At 44.4% G+C, this 18,543-nt stretch overlaps 2 protein-coding genes across 2 annotated transcripts in view; one reads left to right on the forward strand and one right to left on the reverse strand.

Moving 5' to 3' along the window:
* ubac2 (UBA domain containing 2) overlaps nucleotides 1-18,543 on the forward strand; it is a 202,054-nt gene that overhangs the window by 68,116 nt on the left and 115,395 nt on the right. The gene's annotated exons all lie outside the window — the stretch shown is intronic.
* LOC116974519 (G-protein coupled receptor 183-like) lies at nucleotides 8,719-10,755 on the reverse strand. The gene has a single exon (XM_033023081.1). The coding sequence runs from the start codon at nucleotides 10,745-10,747 to the stop codon at nucleotides 9,671-9,673; it is 1,077 nt and encodes a 358-aa protein (XP_032878972.1). The 5' UTR covers nucleotides 10,748-10,755; the 3' UTR covers nucleotides 8,719-9,670.

Genomic DNA, 18,543 nt, shown 5'->3' on the forward strand with positions numbered 1-18,543 from the left:
GGGAGCGGGAGTTGAAGTGCTGTACCACCGGGAGATCAGGTTGGTTAATGGGGACCGAGCGGAGGTGTTGGGTGAAGCGATAGCCAAGCCTCCCCTTGGTCTCACCGATGTAGAGCAGCTGACACCTAAAGCAGCGGATGCAATAGATGAGGTTGGAGGAGGTGCTGGTGAGCCTCTGCCGCACCTGGAAAGACTGCTTAGGTCCTTGGATGGAGTTAAGGGGGGGAGGTTAAGCGACAAGTGTAGCCTTTCCTGCGGTTGCAAGGGAAAGTACCAGGGGAGGGGGCGGTTTGGGTGGGAAGGGACGATTGACCAGGGAGTTACGGAGGAGCGGTCTCTGCGGAAAGCACATTTGCTTCTGCAGAATGTACATTTGAATGTACATTACACTTGAACCACTCCCAAGTGCACATTAACTGTTCTTTGGCTCAATTTGAAGAAGTCAAATGGAGCTCTCAGTGATATCCTGACCAATATTTACGCTTTAACCAACGTCAGTCAAAAAACTGAAGTTCCATGAATGGGAAATTCTTGTTTTTTTTCTCATTTAGTAATTAATTCTCTTTTTCACTAACCTTTTGTAAGATTCATTTTCCCTTTTGTGCACTTTGCATGTTTTTAACTTTTCCCACTCGATTGCAGGAATTATTTGTCATTTATGCTCAAGTCGAGTAGTGTGTGTGGGGGAGGATATTACACAGGTCTGACAATTCTCTCATTTTCCCCAGTTGCATCAAATTTAGTGATTTTTAGGATTGTTAAGTTGTCTTCATTGAATAATTTGTTATTAATTCTTCCCAATTCAAGCGCAAATTCTTTATTTTCTTGTTTCCAGTTACATCAGAGTGACTTAGTAAAGTACTCTAGCATTTGTAAATCTAATGCTTGATGTGTGTACAATTGAGATGTTTGATAAATTCGGAAAATGGACTGATAAGAAATCACTTTGGGTTTGGAGTGGAAGGTACAAAGTCATGTGATCAAATCTAAGCCCAGTTACTTAGGACTGATGTCAGGAAGCACTTCTTAACATAAAAGCTGGTGGAAATTAGAACACTCATCTGATCAACGTGTCAATGCAATGAAAATCTTTCAAGACCGGGATTGGCATCCTTATTTAAGTAAATTGTGTTTGAGTAATGGTGCAAATTTGAACAAGGATGTTCGGAAGGATGTGGAGGGAACTCATTGAAAAGTACCGAATAGTGAAAGGCCTGGATAGAGTGGATGTGGAGAGGATGTTTCCACTGGTGGGAGAGTCTTGGACCAGAGGCCATAACCTCAGAATAAAAGGATGTGCCTTTAGAAAGGAGACGAGGAGGAATTTCTTTAGTCAGAGTGTGATGAATCTGTGGAATTCATTGCCACAGATGGCTGTGGAGGTCAAGCCAATGGATGTTTTTAAGACAGAGAGTGACAGTTTCTTGACTAATAGTCAGGGATGTGGGGCGAAGCCAGGAGAATGGGATTGAGAGGGAAAGGATAGATCAGCCTTGATTGAATGGTGGAGTAGAATTGATGGGCCAAATGGCCTAATTCTACTCCTATCACATGAAGTTTTGAATTAATGAAGGATATCTTGCAAGGATGGATGAAACCCAGCGTCTAATGCGATCTACTCCAGCATGCTGTGAGAAACGAGGGATGAGATTGCTGGGGCGCTGATGGGGATTTATTCATATCTGTTAGCCGCAGGTCAGAGGACTGGAGAATAGCTAAGGTTGTTGTCATCTTTAGGAAGAACACCTAGATGAGCTACATAACTGAAGGCTGGTGAGTTTTATGGCAGGGAAGTTATTGGAAAACATTCTGACGGACAATATTGAAGTACACTTGGAATGACTTAGACCGATTAGGGATGGTCAGTGTGGCTTTGTCACAGGGAATCCTGTTTCACAAATTTGATTGTGTTTTTTGAGGAGGCAACAAAGGAGATGATTGCAGGTAGGCTGGTGGATGTTGTCTAAATGGACCAGTAAAGCATTTGACAAGGTTCACTCTGGTAGACTAACCCAGAATGTTAAAGCACATTCAATTCATGGTGAGCTACCTAATACCAATATGGCGATAGACAGCAGAGGGTAATCGTGAAAGATGGTTTTCTGATTGGCAGCTGATGACCAGTGATGTACAGCAGGGACCTGTGCTGTTCGTGATGTATATTAACAACTTAGATGTGGATGTAGGAGGTCTGTGTGTAAGGACACAAAAATTGGTATTGTAGTTAGAGAGGAAGGTGTCTAAAATTACAGCAACATATAAAACAGATGCAATGTTAACTGGAGCATTGGCAAGGTCTCAGGGGTGGCCATATAGAACTATCTAAGATTATGGGAGGCTTTGATGAAGTAGATGTCAAAATCTATTCTCCCATGGGAGGGGTATCATTGAGGTCCCCCCTTCATCTAAACTCCAGCGAGTGCAAGCCCAGTGCCATCAAACGCTCATCATACATTAACAGAATCACCCGCGGGATCATTCTCTTAAACCTCCTATGGACCCTCTCCAGCACCAGCACAACCCTCCTCAGATATGTGGAATAATTTATTTGAATTGTCCCCTGATTATTCCACATCAGTGCCTTGTACAGAAGGCTTAATCTTTCCGTTGTTTCTGAGTATTAGCTAGAGTTTGATATGGAGTGATAATAGTGATGTGTTATCATTTCTGGTAGGGTGGTTTGCAGATTTTGCAGCAAAATGCTGAAGCACTTTCAAGGTTCTTGGGAATTTCTCCTTTGTTGGCAAGAATGCCGATGTAATCGTGGAATTATGGTCTTCAGTCAGGGGAATTGTGCTTTGTTTCTTAGAAATCTTGAATGTTGCAATCTCAAAGTTGGGTAAGTATTTAATGAAGCAACATAGTGCTGCAAATCAACAATGATAGATTGCAGGATTTGGATTACAACATATATATTGCACAAGCTGATTTCAGTTTAATGTTGCATGAAATTTGTGCATTGTTTCTACCGCAGGAGACTTCTGAATAATAGCATAAACCAAGAAACTTGCTTTCATATAGAACTTATCAAATGTTAGGAAATATCTTGCAAATATCTGCAATACTCTACATTGTTTTTCACATTGTAGTAATGTCAGATATGATAGTGTTGGAAAAGAACAGCCAAGTTACACATAGCAAGGTCCAGCAAATAAACCTTGAACTGAAAACCCATCTACGAACCCAAGATGTAGCAACAGTAGCGAGCCCCAGCTGCACTATATTCAATAAATATGCTGATATTGGCATAATCTCCACTTTCCTGCTTTGAGACCAAAACCTATCTATCTTGGCGCTGAGTATATTCAATGAGTTTCCACAACCCTCTGGGGTAAGGAATTACACAAGATTCATTCTGTCTTGAGAAATAAATTCTCCTTCATCTTCATCTTAAACAGTGGTTAAACAACCTCAACTCTGTCAAACCCCCTCAACATTTTATATCGTAGTGATATTTTTTGAAGTGATCTTTGCTTGGAATCTGAGAGAAATCTCCTTTTTAAAGTAATAATGGCATACAACATGGAAAGAGGCCTGTTGGCCCAACTCATCAATGCTGACCAAGATGCCCTGCATTTGGTCCAGATCCATATCCTGCTCAACTTTTTGTATCCTCTCCTACCTTTGCTGTCCAATTGTATTTTAAATGCTGTGAAAGTACCTGCTTCAATTATTTCCTCTGGCAGTCCATTCCATATACCCACCAGTGAGTGAAAAAGTTGCCACTTGGATTCTTATTAAATCTTTCCCCTCTCACCCTAAACCTATATCCTCTGGTTCTTGATTCCCCTACCCTGCATAAAATACTCTGCATTCACCCAATCAATTCCCCACATGATTTTATACATCTCTATATGATTAGCTCACAGCCGCTTGCACTCAAAGGAATAAAGTCCTAGCCTGGCCAACCTTAAGCTCTCCCTCTCCCTATATAGCACACGCCTTTGAGTACTGGCACCACGTAAATCTTCTCTGCACTCTTTTCAGCTTAATGACATACTTCCTGAAACAGGGTAAACATAACTGAACACAATACTCCAAATGCAGCCCCACCAACGTGTTGTACAACTCCCAGCATGTTGTAACATCCCAACATCTATCATCAGCACATAATACAACCTCGCCACCACCAACCAAATCCCACCAATAGTCAATCAACCCATCCCCACCCCGTTCCGCTTTCCCCAGAGACCTTCCTTGCAACCGCAGGAGATACAACACTTGTCCCTATACCTTCCTTGACTCGATCCAGGGACCCCTACAGTCCTTTCAGGTTGGGCTCCAGTGTGGACCCCTATATATTGGTGAGACCAAGCACAGACTGGGCGACCATTTCACTGAACACTTAGACTCAGTCCGCCTTGACCTACGCGATATCCCATTTCGGTAAATGGGAAACATTTGTACTCCCCTTCCCTTTCCCATACTGATCTCTGTCCTGGCCCTCCTCCACTGTCATAGTGAGGCCGCATGCAAATTGAAGGGGCACCTCATATTTCGCTTGGGCGGTTTACAACCCAGAAATATGAGTATTCATTTCTCTAATTTCAAGTAACCCTTGCATTACCCCTCTCTCCCTCTCTCCCTCTCTACCCCACCCTGGTCGTCTTGCTAGTTTCACGGTTGTACCCCATCATTATAACCTCTTCCACAGCCAACAATGGACCATTGTGGACTTCACCTTTCTTGAGTCATCGGTGCTGGCTCTGATTTGTTGTGTACCTTTTCATACCTCTAGTTTCCCTCTCTCCTGACTCTCAGTTTGAAAAAGGGTTTTGGCCCAAAACATCACCTAGTCCTTTTCCCCAGAGATGCTACCTGACCTGCTGAGTTACTCCAGCAATTTGTGTCTATCCCAACATCTATACTCAATACAATGACTGCTGAAGACCAATGTACCAAAAGCCTTCTTTACTGCTCTATCTTTCATATCCACCCGAGTGGGCAAGCTTGGCCACAGCTTTAAGTTTAAGTTATCTCTCTACTCTCTTGGATGGTTAAATACATGATTAAGAATTCTCTTAAATTTAGTAAGATTTCAAGAAGAATAAACTCAAAGACTGTTGCCCTTCTGGAGAAGAGAACTACTAAATGCCATTAATAAAGAAGTTACTTGGGTGGGGAGCTGCTATTTGAGGGACCCTGCTGTTTGAAAGTTTATTGTGTTAGAATAGTGACCACACTATAAAAAAAAAGCACTTAAGTGTTGGTAAGGTGGATTTGGACATCTATAGATTAAGAATGGCACCATAAAAATACTGGTCTTTATTTATTTTTCAGTAATGATCAATGAAGGGTATTGTGAACGTTGTATTGAAGAAGTGTTATTGACATTGCATAGAGTAGAGATAGAAATAGTCACAGGTCAGTGAAGTTATTTAAGATGTTAGTTTAATATGCACAACACTGCAGTAAAAACAATTAATATAACTTACTTTGAGCACATTAGTAATCATAGAAACATAGAATATAGGTGCAGGAGTAGGCCATTCAGCCCTTCGAGCCTGCACGGCCATTCAATATGATCATGGCTGATCATCCAACTCAGTATCCTGTACCTGCCTTCTCTCCATTTTTTTTAAAATAAATTTATTCAATTATTAAAAAATAATATTACACTACAATAAAACAAGCCAGAACCCACCACCACAATACAATACAAACATGTAATAAACTACTATACAACTATGATACAATCCTTATTGAGGATACATTCAACACCCTGCGGAGCCCAGCGGTCCCGGAACTCCCTCAGGGTGCCCGCAGACAGGGCGTATTCCCTTTCTAATCCCACCCGGGCACGGACGTAACCCCGGAAAAGGGGCAGGCAGCTGGCTCGGGTAGAGCCCTCCACCATCTGGCGCCGTGACTCGCGGATGGCCAGCTTGGCCAGGCCCAGGAGCAACCCAACCAGGACATCTTCAGCCCTACCCTCTCCCCTACGCACAGGGTGTCCAAAGATGAGGATGGTGGGTGAAAAATGCAGCCAGAAGGCCAGGAGCAGCCCCTTTAGATATTCAAACAGTGGCTGCAGCCTCACGCACTCCATGTACACGTGGTACACAGACTCTTCCAGCCCGCAAAAGTGGCAGGCGGCTGGCGAGTCTGTGAACCGCGAGAGAAACAGGTTGCAGGGAACACCTCGGTGCAATACCCTCCACCCCAGGTCCCCAATGTAGAGGGGGAGAATCCCTGCGTAGAGGGACCCCCACCGGGGGCCCCCCTCGCGACCGGAAGGGAACACCGACCGCCACTTGGTGTCCGGACGGTGGACCAGGGCGAGGAAGTGCAGGGTGTGGAGGAGGAGCCTGTACAGGACACGCCTCCCTGCGTCTCGGAGGGAGACGAAGGGTGTCGAGGAAAGACGGCTCAAATTGTGTGGGACCGGCTCCCGGGATGGATTACGGCGCCTTGGTCCCCTGATCCCTTTAGCCACAAGGGCCACATCTAACTCCCTCTTAAATATAGCCAATTAACTGGTCTCAACTACCTTCCGTGGCAGAGAATTCCACAGATTCACCACTCTCTGTGTGAAAAATGTTTTTCTCATCTTGGTCCTAAAAGACTTCCCACTTATCCTTAAACTGTGACCCCTTATTCTGGTTCCTTCCTACATATACGATACTATGTGATAGAACTTTATTAATCCCAGGAGGGAAATTGTGTGTGTGGGTATATATATTATATACACACACACACACACACACACATATATATTTATATAGTTATATATTCATATATAAATATACACCGTTTTGTTTTCTCGTTTATAACATTGTTTACAGAGTACAGGTGCACAACCTTTTATCCAGAGTTCCGGAAACCGAAAAGCTCCGAAAACCGGACATTTTTTCCAGGATGTCGTCTGCACACCAAAGCTCGCGTTTGGCGCCAAACTTGACCCGAAACGACTCACGGTCAACCCAGGTCTGTACTACTGTAGCGGCTGCCTCCTCCCCGGAGACCGGGGAGACACTTAAACATCTGAAAATCATTGCTTAAATGTTAGTCAGTTAGTTTGGAGGGCTTTTATGTGAAGGGGGGGGGGTGAAGGGGGAAACTTTAATTCTTAGTCCCCTACATGGTCGGAGAGGCGAGGAGCGGGCAATGCCTTACCGGGTCGCCACGCAGTAAGCTCCGGAGCGCTGTGGCCGCCGACTCCCAACATCGCGGAGCTGGGGCTGCGGGCGTCCGGCCGCGGGCGGCGTCAGTTGTAGCTCCGACCCCGGCAACTCTACCCCTGGTGTGTCGGCGGCCACAGCGCTCCGGAGCTTACCGCACGGCGCTGTGGCCGCCGACTCCCAACATCGCGGAGCTGGGGCTGCGGGCGTCCGGCCGCGGGCGGCGCTGGATTTGGAGCGCCGCACAGCCAGGGGTAGAGTTGCCGGGGTCGGAGCTCCAACCAGCGCCGCCCGCGGCCGGACGCCCGCAGCCCCAGCTCCGCGATGTTAGGAGTCGGCGGCCACGGCGCTCCGGAGCTTACTGCACGGCGACCCGGTAAGGCATTGCCCGCTCCCCGCCTCTCCGACCAGGTAGGGGACTAAGAATTAAAGTTTCCCCCTTCACCACTCCCACCACATAAAATCCCTCCAAACTAACTGACTAACATTTAAGCAATGATTTACAATGATTCCCCGGTCTCCGGGGAGGAGGCAGCCGCTCCAGACTTTTCAAGCCGCCCGCGCTACCTACCTAATCTACGCTAAAAATCTTCCATTCGGAAATCCGAAAAATTCCGAAATCCGAGAAGTGTCTGGTCCCAAGGCTTTCGGATAAAAGGTTGTGCACCTGTACTATGTTTACATATTTTGTTGTGCTGCTGCAAGCAAGGATTTCATTGTTCGATTAGGTCATCTCTAAATAGCACCTTCTGCAGCAAAATACCCCAGCACACTTCACAAATCTGACCCAAAGCCTTATATATATGGGGTCTTTAGTACAAAAGTTTGGTCAAAGTAGGTTTTGAAGCAACATCTAAAAGAAGTAGAGTGATAAAACAGCAAATGGGTTTTGTGACAGAATTCTAGAGCTGTGGCTACTGAATGGAAGGTTGCCAATGGTGGAGCTTAGGGATGCATGAGGGGCCAGAATCAAAAGAGTGCAGATATCTTGAAGCATTGGGGGACATTGCTGAAGTGAGAAGATCCAAGATTATGCCAGGATTGGAACAGGAAATTATGAAGATAAGACCATGCAGAAAGCTCCTTAATTGTAGAGAAGATGGGTCAACAGGATTTTTTGCAAGCTAAGGTGGTATTTGATAACTCCGTTTTACTGTGGTCTAACCTTATGACCAGGGATACATGAAAATAGACGAGCTTCGAGGTAAAGGATGAAGAATCTGGTAGAACTGCCTAGTGCACATTAAGAGTGACCTCAACCAGAGAACAGTGCTGAACTACTATCTACCTCTTTGGTGAACCTCAGGCTATCCTTGATTGGCCTTGGCTGGCTTTACCTTGCACTAAACGTTATTCCCTTATCATGGATCCATACGCTGTAAATGGCTCGATTATAATCATGTATTGTCTTTCTGCTGACTGGATAGCATGCAACAAAAGCTTTTCACGGTACACATGACAATAAACTAAACTAAACTAAAGGGTTTCGGCCCGAAACGTTGCCTATTTCCTTCGCTCCATAGATGCTGCTGCACCCGCTGAGTTTCTCCAGCATTTTTGTGTACCTTAAACTAAATAAAGTGTTATTGCAGCTGCGAAGTTACGTTGAATGAGAAGCTATGTTTGAGCAAAGTTGAATGTGTAACCCAATCAAAGTGAAGAAATGGAAGCCAAAGAGACTGCAGATGCTGGATTCTTGAACGAAAAAACAAAATGCTCAAGGAAACCAGCAGGTCACGCACCATTGTAGAGGAAAGTAGACAGATGACATTTCAAGTCAGGACCCTTTTTCAAGACGGCAGTAAAGGGAATAGATACGTCCCCTCTACTCCAACCATGAAGAAATGAACCAACCTGAAATGTCATCTATCCATTTCCATCCACAAATGCAGCCTGACCTGCTGAGTTCAAAAAGGAGTTTGTTTTTGCACTAAGTGAATAAATCTCACACCATTGCAAACATTAAGTTATCACTCATAGCCCCCTCATGGAATAGACAAATGGAAAATTATTGACATTATCTCTTTAATATTTTACGTAATTAAATTTCAAGATAAGAGAAAACTACAAAATATAAATTAAAATCATTTATCCTTCATCCTGTTGAAGACAAGGCCACTATTTACTGTTCATCATTAATTGTTGCTGATCAGTCTTGTTGAACCGCTGCAGTCCACTTGGTGAGGTACTGTTGGAAAGCATTGTCTGGGATGTTGATGCAATGTCATTAAGGAAACTGCAAATATTATTTCCAAATATTACCAAGCGTAACGTGAAAGTGCTGCTTTTCTCATATCTGTTCTCTCGTTTATCTGAGGAGGGATGTGGGCGACCAGACAGAGGTTGAAAGGTACTGTCAATGGAACTGTGATGTGTTGCTGCAGTGCATCTTGTGGATGAAACTTTACTGCAACCATGGTGTATGGGAGTGAATGTGTTTAGAGTGCGGATTGGAGCGGTAATCAGGCAATACACACTCTGCGAATGGATCCGGTTAAGGATCCGGTTATTGCTGTGGTTTACATATCCACGAATTACAACAAAATGTTCTATAAATTGCCATCAGAACCCGTCCTTGCTGCCTGCAAGATACTCCTTGTGCCAGGGGAGCAGTTGTCCGCTGTACTCTTAATTCCACTTGAAATGGATACACTAACAGACCGCTTGATCATCTTGAAGACGATGCTTCTGTAGCCCTTGCAGGCAAAGAAATAGATGAAAGGGTCCAGGCAGCAATTTAAGTTCATTATAGAAACAGTTATATGGAGAGCCATTTGAAAATACTGTTGTTCCTGGCAGGTTGGTGTATACTGCAGCTTTTTGACCATGTGCTGCATAATGACCACGTGGTATGGGGTGAAACATATGAAGAACACGAAAAGGACAAGAAGGATAACATTGTTGGCTTTTTTGTTCCGTCCGGATCGTTCAGTTAAAGGATTCTGTTTCGCTGTCCTGATGAGTTTTGAACTGACTTTGGAATAACTAAACACCATAAAGACCATAGGTAGGATGTAACCCACAATGCAAGCAATAAGGAGAATTTCTGGGAGTCTTGGCAATTGTTCAAAATTTGGATATTCCATGCAGGTTATGAGGTTGCCTTGAACTTTTTTGGACATTGTTATCAGTAACAGTGGTACAGTTTGGCAAAGTACAATGCACCAGATAACTATGCATATCTTTTTGACGTTTCGGATGTTTCTAAATTTGGAATAGCGGATTGGATATATGACAGCGATGAACCGATCCACGCTTAGGCAGGTCATGAAGCTTACACTAGCGTATATGTTGCTGTAACAAATAAGTGCAGTTATTCTGCAAAATACTTCACCAAATGGCCAGTTAAATCCACGTGCGTAGTACACTATCCGTGCAGGTAAAATAGCTGCAAAGAAAATGTCTGAGACCACCAGGCTCATGGAGTAAAGTGTCGTTGAATTAACTTTCTTCTGTTTCTTTTTTATGGCCAATATAGCCAGGATATTCCCAAAGATACCAACGATACATATGATAGAGTAGACAAAAGGTAAAAAGATTCTGGCTGTATTGCGGTGAAAATACAGATCACATTCTTCATTGGTGATATTTGTAGAAGTGTTCTGATGCGCTGTTGAATAATTCATGGTCTAAATCTCTCCCACTGGTTCCTTGGTAACTGGAAGTCAGCTCTGTTAAAGAAACATATCATAGTTTTAGTTCAGGATTTAGCAGGCATTTACCATTTGTGCTGTGGGGACAATAGTTTAATGAACGTGGCATATTATTGTAAAATTTGGCAGGTCTCCAATAACTTACCAAATTCTATAGATGCACCGTAGAAAGTATCCTATTGTGATGCATCACAAAACGTGTAGTAAGGAACTGCAGATGCTGGTTTATACCGAAGATAGACACAAAGTGCTGGAGTAACTCAGCAGGCCAGGCAGCATCTCTGGAGAAAAGGAATAGGTGATGTTTCGGGTTGGAACCCTTCTTCAGGCTCTGAGTCTGACCAAAAGGTCACCTATTCCTTTCCCCAGAGATGCTGCCAGACCTGCTGAGTTACCCCAGCGTTTTGTGTTTTTCTTTGGGATGCATCACAGTTTTGGTTTGGCAGCTGCACTGCCCAGGCCATAAGAAATTGCAGAGAGTTGTGGACCTTTCTCATTGGGTAGAAGATACAAAAGCTTGAAAGCACATACCACCAGATTCAATAACACCATTCTTCACCGCTATTATCAAACTACTTGAGCTAAATGTTCTTCCCAATCTCCCAAGCTATGTCATTGCAGCCATTGACCTTTTTAAACTCTGCATTTTCTCTGTAGCTATAAACCACAATGATGTAGCATTATATGTTCCTCTTTTCACTACTTGTAATTGTAGTTGTATGGCATGATTGTATTCATGTATGATGTGATTTGACTCAACAGCATGAAGAATAACTCCATAACTCTTTCTCCATATGCATGATAATAGTAAACCAATATCATTCCCAATACCAAGGTGGAAAGTGATGCCTTAAGAAAGTGTGCAAACAGTTTCACTTACAAGTTTCAAAAGGGGAACATTAAATACTTGAAGGAGACTAATAGCATAAATATTGTGTTTAAGAAGGAACTGCAGATGCTGGAAAACCGAAAGATGAAATTATTGATAACATCGCTAACTAAAGCAGTAAGCTAGAGGATTTTCAAATTCACCAAATGAGGACTAAGTAGTGAAAAGGAAAGAAAAAGTTGAATTTGAGAGTAGCCCAGCTAGCAGCATAAAATCAAAATACAGGAGTTTCATTGGATATGTAAAGAGGAAAAGATTAGCAAAAGTTAAGATGGATCCCTTACAGGCTGGAATAGGAAAATACATTGAGGAATAAGGAAATGGTAGAGAATGTAAACATGTCATGGAAGGAGGGACAGAAAGACCGGGGAACTGCACATCCAGAATAAATTAGACACCCAGATAAATTTGTATGAGCAAATAATTGATAACAGAGAATTTAATGGGCCTGAGAGATAATAAATCTCCAGGACCTGATGACCTGCATTGGTGTATTTTGGAAGAGGAAAGAGTTGACGCACTCTTTGCCATTTTACAAAATTCCATTGATTTCAGAATGGTTCCTACAAATTGGAATGTAGAATATGTTACTCCACAATTACAAAATAGAAGCAGCGAGAAGATAGAGAACTATAGACAAGTTAGCAAGAAATCAGTCATAGAGGAAATCCCAGAATTTATTATTAAGGAAGCAGTAACATAACGTTCTGGAAATAATAGGACTGGGAAGAGTCGGCATTGATTTATGGAAGAGAACCTAAGATAAATCTTTTGATATAGTAACTAACAGAATACACGAGCAAACCAGGTTATCTGGTGTATTGGGACTTTAAAACTTCCTTTGATAAGATGTCATGCAAATAAACAAAATTTGAATGCATGTCCTATTGGAATATGTCAATTAGAATGGTTTCAGATTTGCTTATGACAGAACTCGCTGGCCATTTGTGGCAAGGATAACAGGTGTTTGTAGAGAGTGATGGATTTTGGAAACAAGAACAATGTAACCAGGACCTAAGTGAGGAAGACTTGCTTGAATAGAGGTAAAAGAGTGAGCATTTTACTGAATGCGAAACTGTTAAATCCGACACCAAACTTTATAAAACTTAGTAGAATCAATTAAGGTGGCAGGTGAGAGGTGCACTTGTCATCTGATGTGTGAGCTTGCATTACAATGGAAAAACATTAATAAAAATGTAATATAATTAATCAATAAAAAAATATTAATTAAACATTAACAGATGAAGTACATGAGAAGATAGCACGAGTCGGTGTAGGCCATTTGAGCCCTTGCATCTGTTCAGTTGCGATTGGAAGGCGACTCCGGATTGTCAAAGCTGCCACAGCCAGACATAAAAACAGCTTTTTTCCATGAGTAGCAGCTCTACTCAATAACCAAAACTCTGTAGCCTCCTTTTGCTCTGGTATTTTAATTAATTCACATGTTTAATCGATAATGTTTTAATATTAATGTTTAATGTTTAATGTGTTATTCCTAACTGTCACTGTATATCATGTTGTCACTTGCGGGCGGAGCACCAAAGCAAATTCCTTGTATGTGAATACTTGGCCAATAAACGTATTCATTCATTCATGGCTGTACCTCACTGCCACGCTTCCCCACTAGCCCATGTCCATAATCTAGTTCAGTTTAGTTTATTGTCATATGTCCCGAGTTACAGTGCAAAACTTTTGTTGCGTGCTAACCAGTCAGCGGAACGACAATACATGATTACAATCAAGCAATTTACAGTGTATAGATACATGATACGGAAATAATGTTTAAATGTTGCTGTAAGAGTAGGGATTTTAAAGTGTGGAGCAATTGTAAATATGTGATTGTAGATCTGCTTCTATGGGCTAGCACGCAAATAGTCACTTGGGTTGCCCTGTCTTCAACGTACTCAGCAGCTGCACCTCGATAGGCCTCTTGCAGAATTAAATCCAATGATTCACTTTTCTTGGTTCGAATAAAAGTTTGCCCTGCTCTGCCCTGAATGACTGATCCCTTTTTTTAAATTGCGACACCTGGCCCGAGACTCCACAACCAGGGTAAAAACAAATTAGTTCTGTCTACCTTGTCAAGTTTGATATTTCAGTGAGATCACTTCTCGTTCTTCTGAACTTGAGTCAGGCAAACACAACAACCCAGGAATCAATCTGGTGAATCTTTACTGCACTTGCTCGATCACTGCTATGTATTTCCCTAGCTAAGGAGTCAGGATAATGAAGACTCTGATTTGTAAACCAAATTCCTCACGTGGTATCATCAGGGCTCTACATAAGAAGTGGCGGCGCGACTCGTTGCAGCGGCTCCTACAGCCTGTCTGTCTTTTTTTTTATTTTTGTCTAGTTAAATGTAGTGTTTGTGTTTTTTTAAGCTTGGTTTTAAATGTGTATATGTGGGGGGGGGGGGGGGGGGGGGGGGGGGGGAAACCGTTTTAAATCTCTTCCCTGTACGGGAGACCCGACCTTTTCCCTGTCGGGTCTCCGTTGTCGTTGGGGCCTAGCACCGTGGAGCGGCCTCCAACCTGAACGACCCGGGGGCTCGGGAGTCTGCGGAGCTGTGGAGCTGCGGACTACTCACCATCGTGGGGCTGGCCGGCCTCGGTGCGTGGGGAGCGGTGGTGACTCGCTGCTGCGACTCGACTCCTGGGGCTCGGAGGCTCCAGCAACGCAGCCGCAGGTCCGGTGGACTGGGACATCGGGAGCTCGCGGGTCCGGGGGGAGAGAGAGGGACCGCTTCCCGGAGCTCCCGCAACGCGACTTCTCCAGCCCGTGTCGCGGGGTTGGAACGACCTGGAGCGGGGTCATACATCACCCGGCACGGCTTCATGGCCGTGGGACTCACCATCGCACGCTGGGGCTCCGACCTTGTACTTTCAGACCGGGAGCGGGGCCGTAAATCGCCCCGCACGGCCTAAAATGGCCGTGGGACTTATCATCACCCGCCTGGGGCTTGGACATCGGGAGAGACATGGAGAGCAGGGGAGAGAAAAGACTTTGCCTCCATCACAGTGGGTTCACTGTGATGGATGTTTGTGTGAACTTAATTGTGTGTATGTCTGTAGGACATTGTCTTTGTTTGTATGGCTGTGGAAACAAAATTTCGTTTGAGTCTCACTGGGGCTCAAATGACAATAAATTGTATTGTATTACATAAATGGAGGAACATGTCTTTTACATGTCTTGTAATAATCATTTATTATTTAAGAATTTTATTCAAATTCTTGTGCAACATAAGCTATCGTTTGCATTGCATGTTGAACCAGTAAATTAACTTTCAGTGATCCATATACAATGATACCGATGCCCTCTTTAAATTCAAGGTCTTTCAATCCCTCGCCATTTAAAAAATGTTCTGCCTTTCTATTTCTATTCTACCAAAGTGAGAACCATACATTTTTTGACATATTTTATCTGTCATGCCCTTTCCCATTTACCTAGGTTGGTTACAAGGCCAATAAAGCCTCTCAGTTTCCAATTCAAAACCCACACTGCCATCTACATTGTTATCAGCAACAGACTCGTTGATCCGAATAATAACTGCGGACTCTAAACACTTAAGGGCCTGTCCCACTTGGCCGTCATTTGCGCGCCATTTACGCGATCTGGTAGCGTGTGGATAGCATGTGGGTAGCGCGGGACGCGCGCATGGGGTGGCGTGGAGGAGTGTGGAGTTGCGTGCGGTATCGTGCAGCGTGCCAGGATTTCGTGCTGCACGAAATCTTTATGCGCCACCGGTCTGTCGCGCAAATGATGGCCAAGTGGGACAAGGTGACGTTTCGGGTCGAATTGGTGACGTTTCGGGTCGAGACCCATCTTCAGACTGAAACATCATCCATTCCTTCTCTCCAGAGATGCTGCAGGTCCCGCTGAGTTACTCCTGCATTTTGTGTCTATCTTCAATTTAAACCAGCATCTGCAGTTCCTTCCCACAGATTAATTTGGTCTGCAGCTTGCTACTTTTCATTCACCTCTTTTTTTGAATAGGGGCATTACATCTGCAGTTTTTCCAATTACTAGCACCACTCAAGAAACTGGAACATTTTAGTAAATCACCATAAATATCATAAACTGGGTAAATATCATAAACTGGGTATTCAAATGATGTCACACACTCCAGACGGCTGTGCGGACGCATGATGATGCGCGCGACTGTCGCACGTCAGTCACTACCGGCCTGTCGCGTAAATAACGGCCAAGTGGGACAGGCCCTTTAATGATTGCCGTATTTCTGTTTATGAAAAGAACCCCAAACTTATGGTCATTAAATACAATCATGGGAAACTGCTTTGTTTCACAAATTTGTTACTCAAGAATGCAGAACTTGCAACCTCATGCGGTAATTCAATTGAAAAACATAAATGCATTTCGGTGAAGACTAGAGATAATAGATAAACACATGGTGATAAAATGTAGAGGGATGTTAAGAGACGTGCAATATAAGCATCAGATATAGGTTCTTGAAAGGAGATGACGGGACAATGGAATAAAATTCTGTAAATGCTTAGTAGCATAGGTGTAGAAAAGATCTGCAAGTTACTGATCTACTGACAGCACCTGTGATCTGGATTCATTCCCAACCTCCCGCATTTCCTCCCATAATCCAAAAATGTCTGGGTTGGTAGGTTAACTGGACACTGTACATTTGCCCAGGTGTTTGGGTGAGTGCTGGAATCCAATGGAAAGAAAAAAAGGAGATTGTTTGGGTTTGTTGCAAGTGGGTACTTGAGAGGGTCACAATCAAATAGCCTCTTCCTCAAATAGCCGTCCATTCCCACCTAAACCACCCCCTCCCAGGTACTTTCCCCTGCAACTGCAGGAGATGCAACACCTGTCCCTTTACCTCCCCTCTCGACTCCTTCCAAGGACCCCAACAGTCTTTCCATCTGAAGCAGAGCTTCACTTGCACCTCCTCCAACCTCATCTACTGTATCCTCTGTTCCAGGTGTCAACTTCTCTACATTGGCGAGACCAAGCGCAGGCTCGGCGATCGTTTCGCTGAACACCTCCGCTCAGTCCGTCTTAACTACCTCCCGGCTGCTCAGCACTTCAACTCCCCTTCCCATTCCCAATCTGACCTTTCTGTCCTGGGCCTCCTCCGTTGTCAGAGTGAGGCCCAGCACAAATTGGAGGAACAGCACCTCATATTTTGCTTGGGTAGTTTACACCCCAGCGGTATGAACATTGACTTCTCTAACTTCAAATAGCCCTTCCTTTCCCTCGCTATCCCCTCCCCTTCCCAGTTCTCCCATCAGCCAAATGTGGTCGCTTGAGGCGTACCTCCTTACGGGGCCGGTCCAACTTCGATCGGCGGAGGCGTATGGTGTTGTGCGGGGCTGGTCCCGACATCGCGCGGGGCTCCAAAAATCTTGCACAGTTCGAAAATCCCACGCGTCAACGGCCTGTCGGCCCGCAGCTGCATTGAGGCCGTAAGCGACGTCTCGATGGGCGTACGCAGCGTCTCGACGTTGTACGCAGCGTCTTGACATCGTACGCAGCGTCTTGACGGCGTGGCGCTGCGCGGTGACGTCACCGCCCGGCGGGCCGTTGCGCGTTGACGTCACCGCTCGATGCCGTGCGACGTCCAAATTCAGTCGGCCCGCCTCCTGCCCAGCTGACTGGTGAGTTTGATGTAAATTACGTCACGCGCGAACTTTGCGCGTATTTACTGCGAACTTAGGGCGAACTCAGGGCGAACTCCGCTTCCGTTTGGTCGCGCTAGACGCATGCAATCGCATGCTGTTGGGACAGGCCCTTTACTATCTCCGACTACATTCCATCTTTGTCCCACCCTCTCAACTGACATCAGTCTGACGAAGGGTCTCGACCTGAAACGTCACCCATTCCTTCTCTCCAGAGATGTTGCCTATCCTGCTGAGTTACTCCAGCATTTTGTGTCTAGCCTGCTTCCAAGCTCTATGACTGATCTTTTGCTTGAATTAAAGCAGGGAGAAGAATCAAAACTCAGTCTTGCAAAGACCTGTCAGATGAATACCAAGGAATAAGTAATTAACGTTGATGAGGAAAAGGGTGTATCAGAGACACAGATAGAAAGCGTTTGGTGGGATGTGGGCCAAGTGCGAGAAAATGGGATGAGCCTTGGTTAGCGTGGACATGGTAGGTCGGATAGGATAGGATAATTTGATATAGACAGGCAGGGAAAATAGCTCATGATGCATTTATAAAATGTTCAATTATTTGTTCAATGTTCAATCATTTGGTGAACTTCTGACTAACTTGTGGGGAAAATAGCTAGGTTTATGAGGGGGGAAAAATGGAAGGGTCTGCTGATAGGGAAAATGTAAAGAATTAGGAAGTGGATCATGAAGGAAATAACCATGAACCAAAAGGACACAGTGCTGGAGTAACGCAGCGGGTAAGGCAACATCTCTGGAGACCCGTTCTGGTCGGGACCCTTCAGAGTCTTTTTAGGTGGGAAGGGGCTGGACAAGGGAGGATAGGATGGAGTCAAAGCATGTGGAGATAAATTTAGTGGGGCAGGAGCAGGCAGAGATAATAGGTTTACAGGGCAGTCCTGTTTTTGGATTTGGAGGCAGGAGATAGTGAGGGGCAGTGCATTGCTGTAGAATGATAAATTTGGAGGCTGTGGAGGGGAGATCACCAGAGGCGATCAGATTAGATTTTTTTTAGGTGGGAAGGGAATAGATCAAGTGGGCCGAATGGGCTGGTTTTATGTTGACTGTTATTTAACTCTTTGCACTTTTAACTATGTGGAAACAGACCCTTCTGCCCACCAGGTCAGCGCTGACCAGCGATCCCCGCACATTAACACTACCCTACAACCACAAGGGACAATTTTTAGATTTACCAAGCCAATTAACCTACAAACCTGCACGTCTTTGGAGTGTGGGAG

Source organism: Amblyraja radiata, chromosome 6 (genome assembly GCF_010909765.2).
Source record: "Amblyraja radiata isolate CabotCenter1 chromosome 6, sAmbRad1.1.pri, whole genome shotgun sequence".
Classification (NCBI taxonomy): domain Eukaryota; kingdom Metazoa; phylum Chordata; class Chondrichthyes; order Rajiformes; family Rajidae; genus Amblyraja; species Amblyraja radiata.

Excerpts from the sequence above, each read along its gene's own strand:
- LOC116974519 (XM_033023081.1), bottom strand. The coding sequence starts at position 10,747 with ATGAATTATTCAACAGCGCATCAGAACACTTCTACAAATATCACCAAT.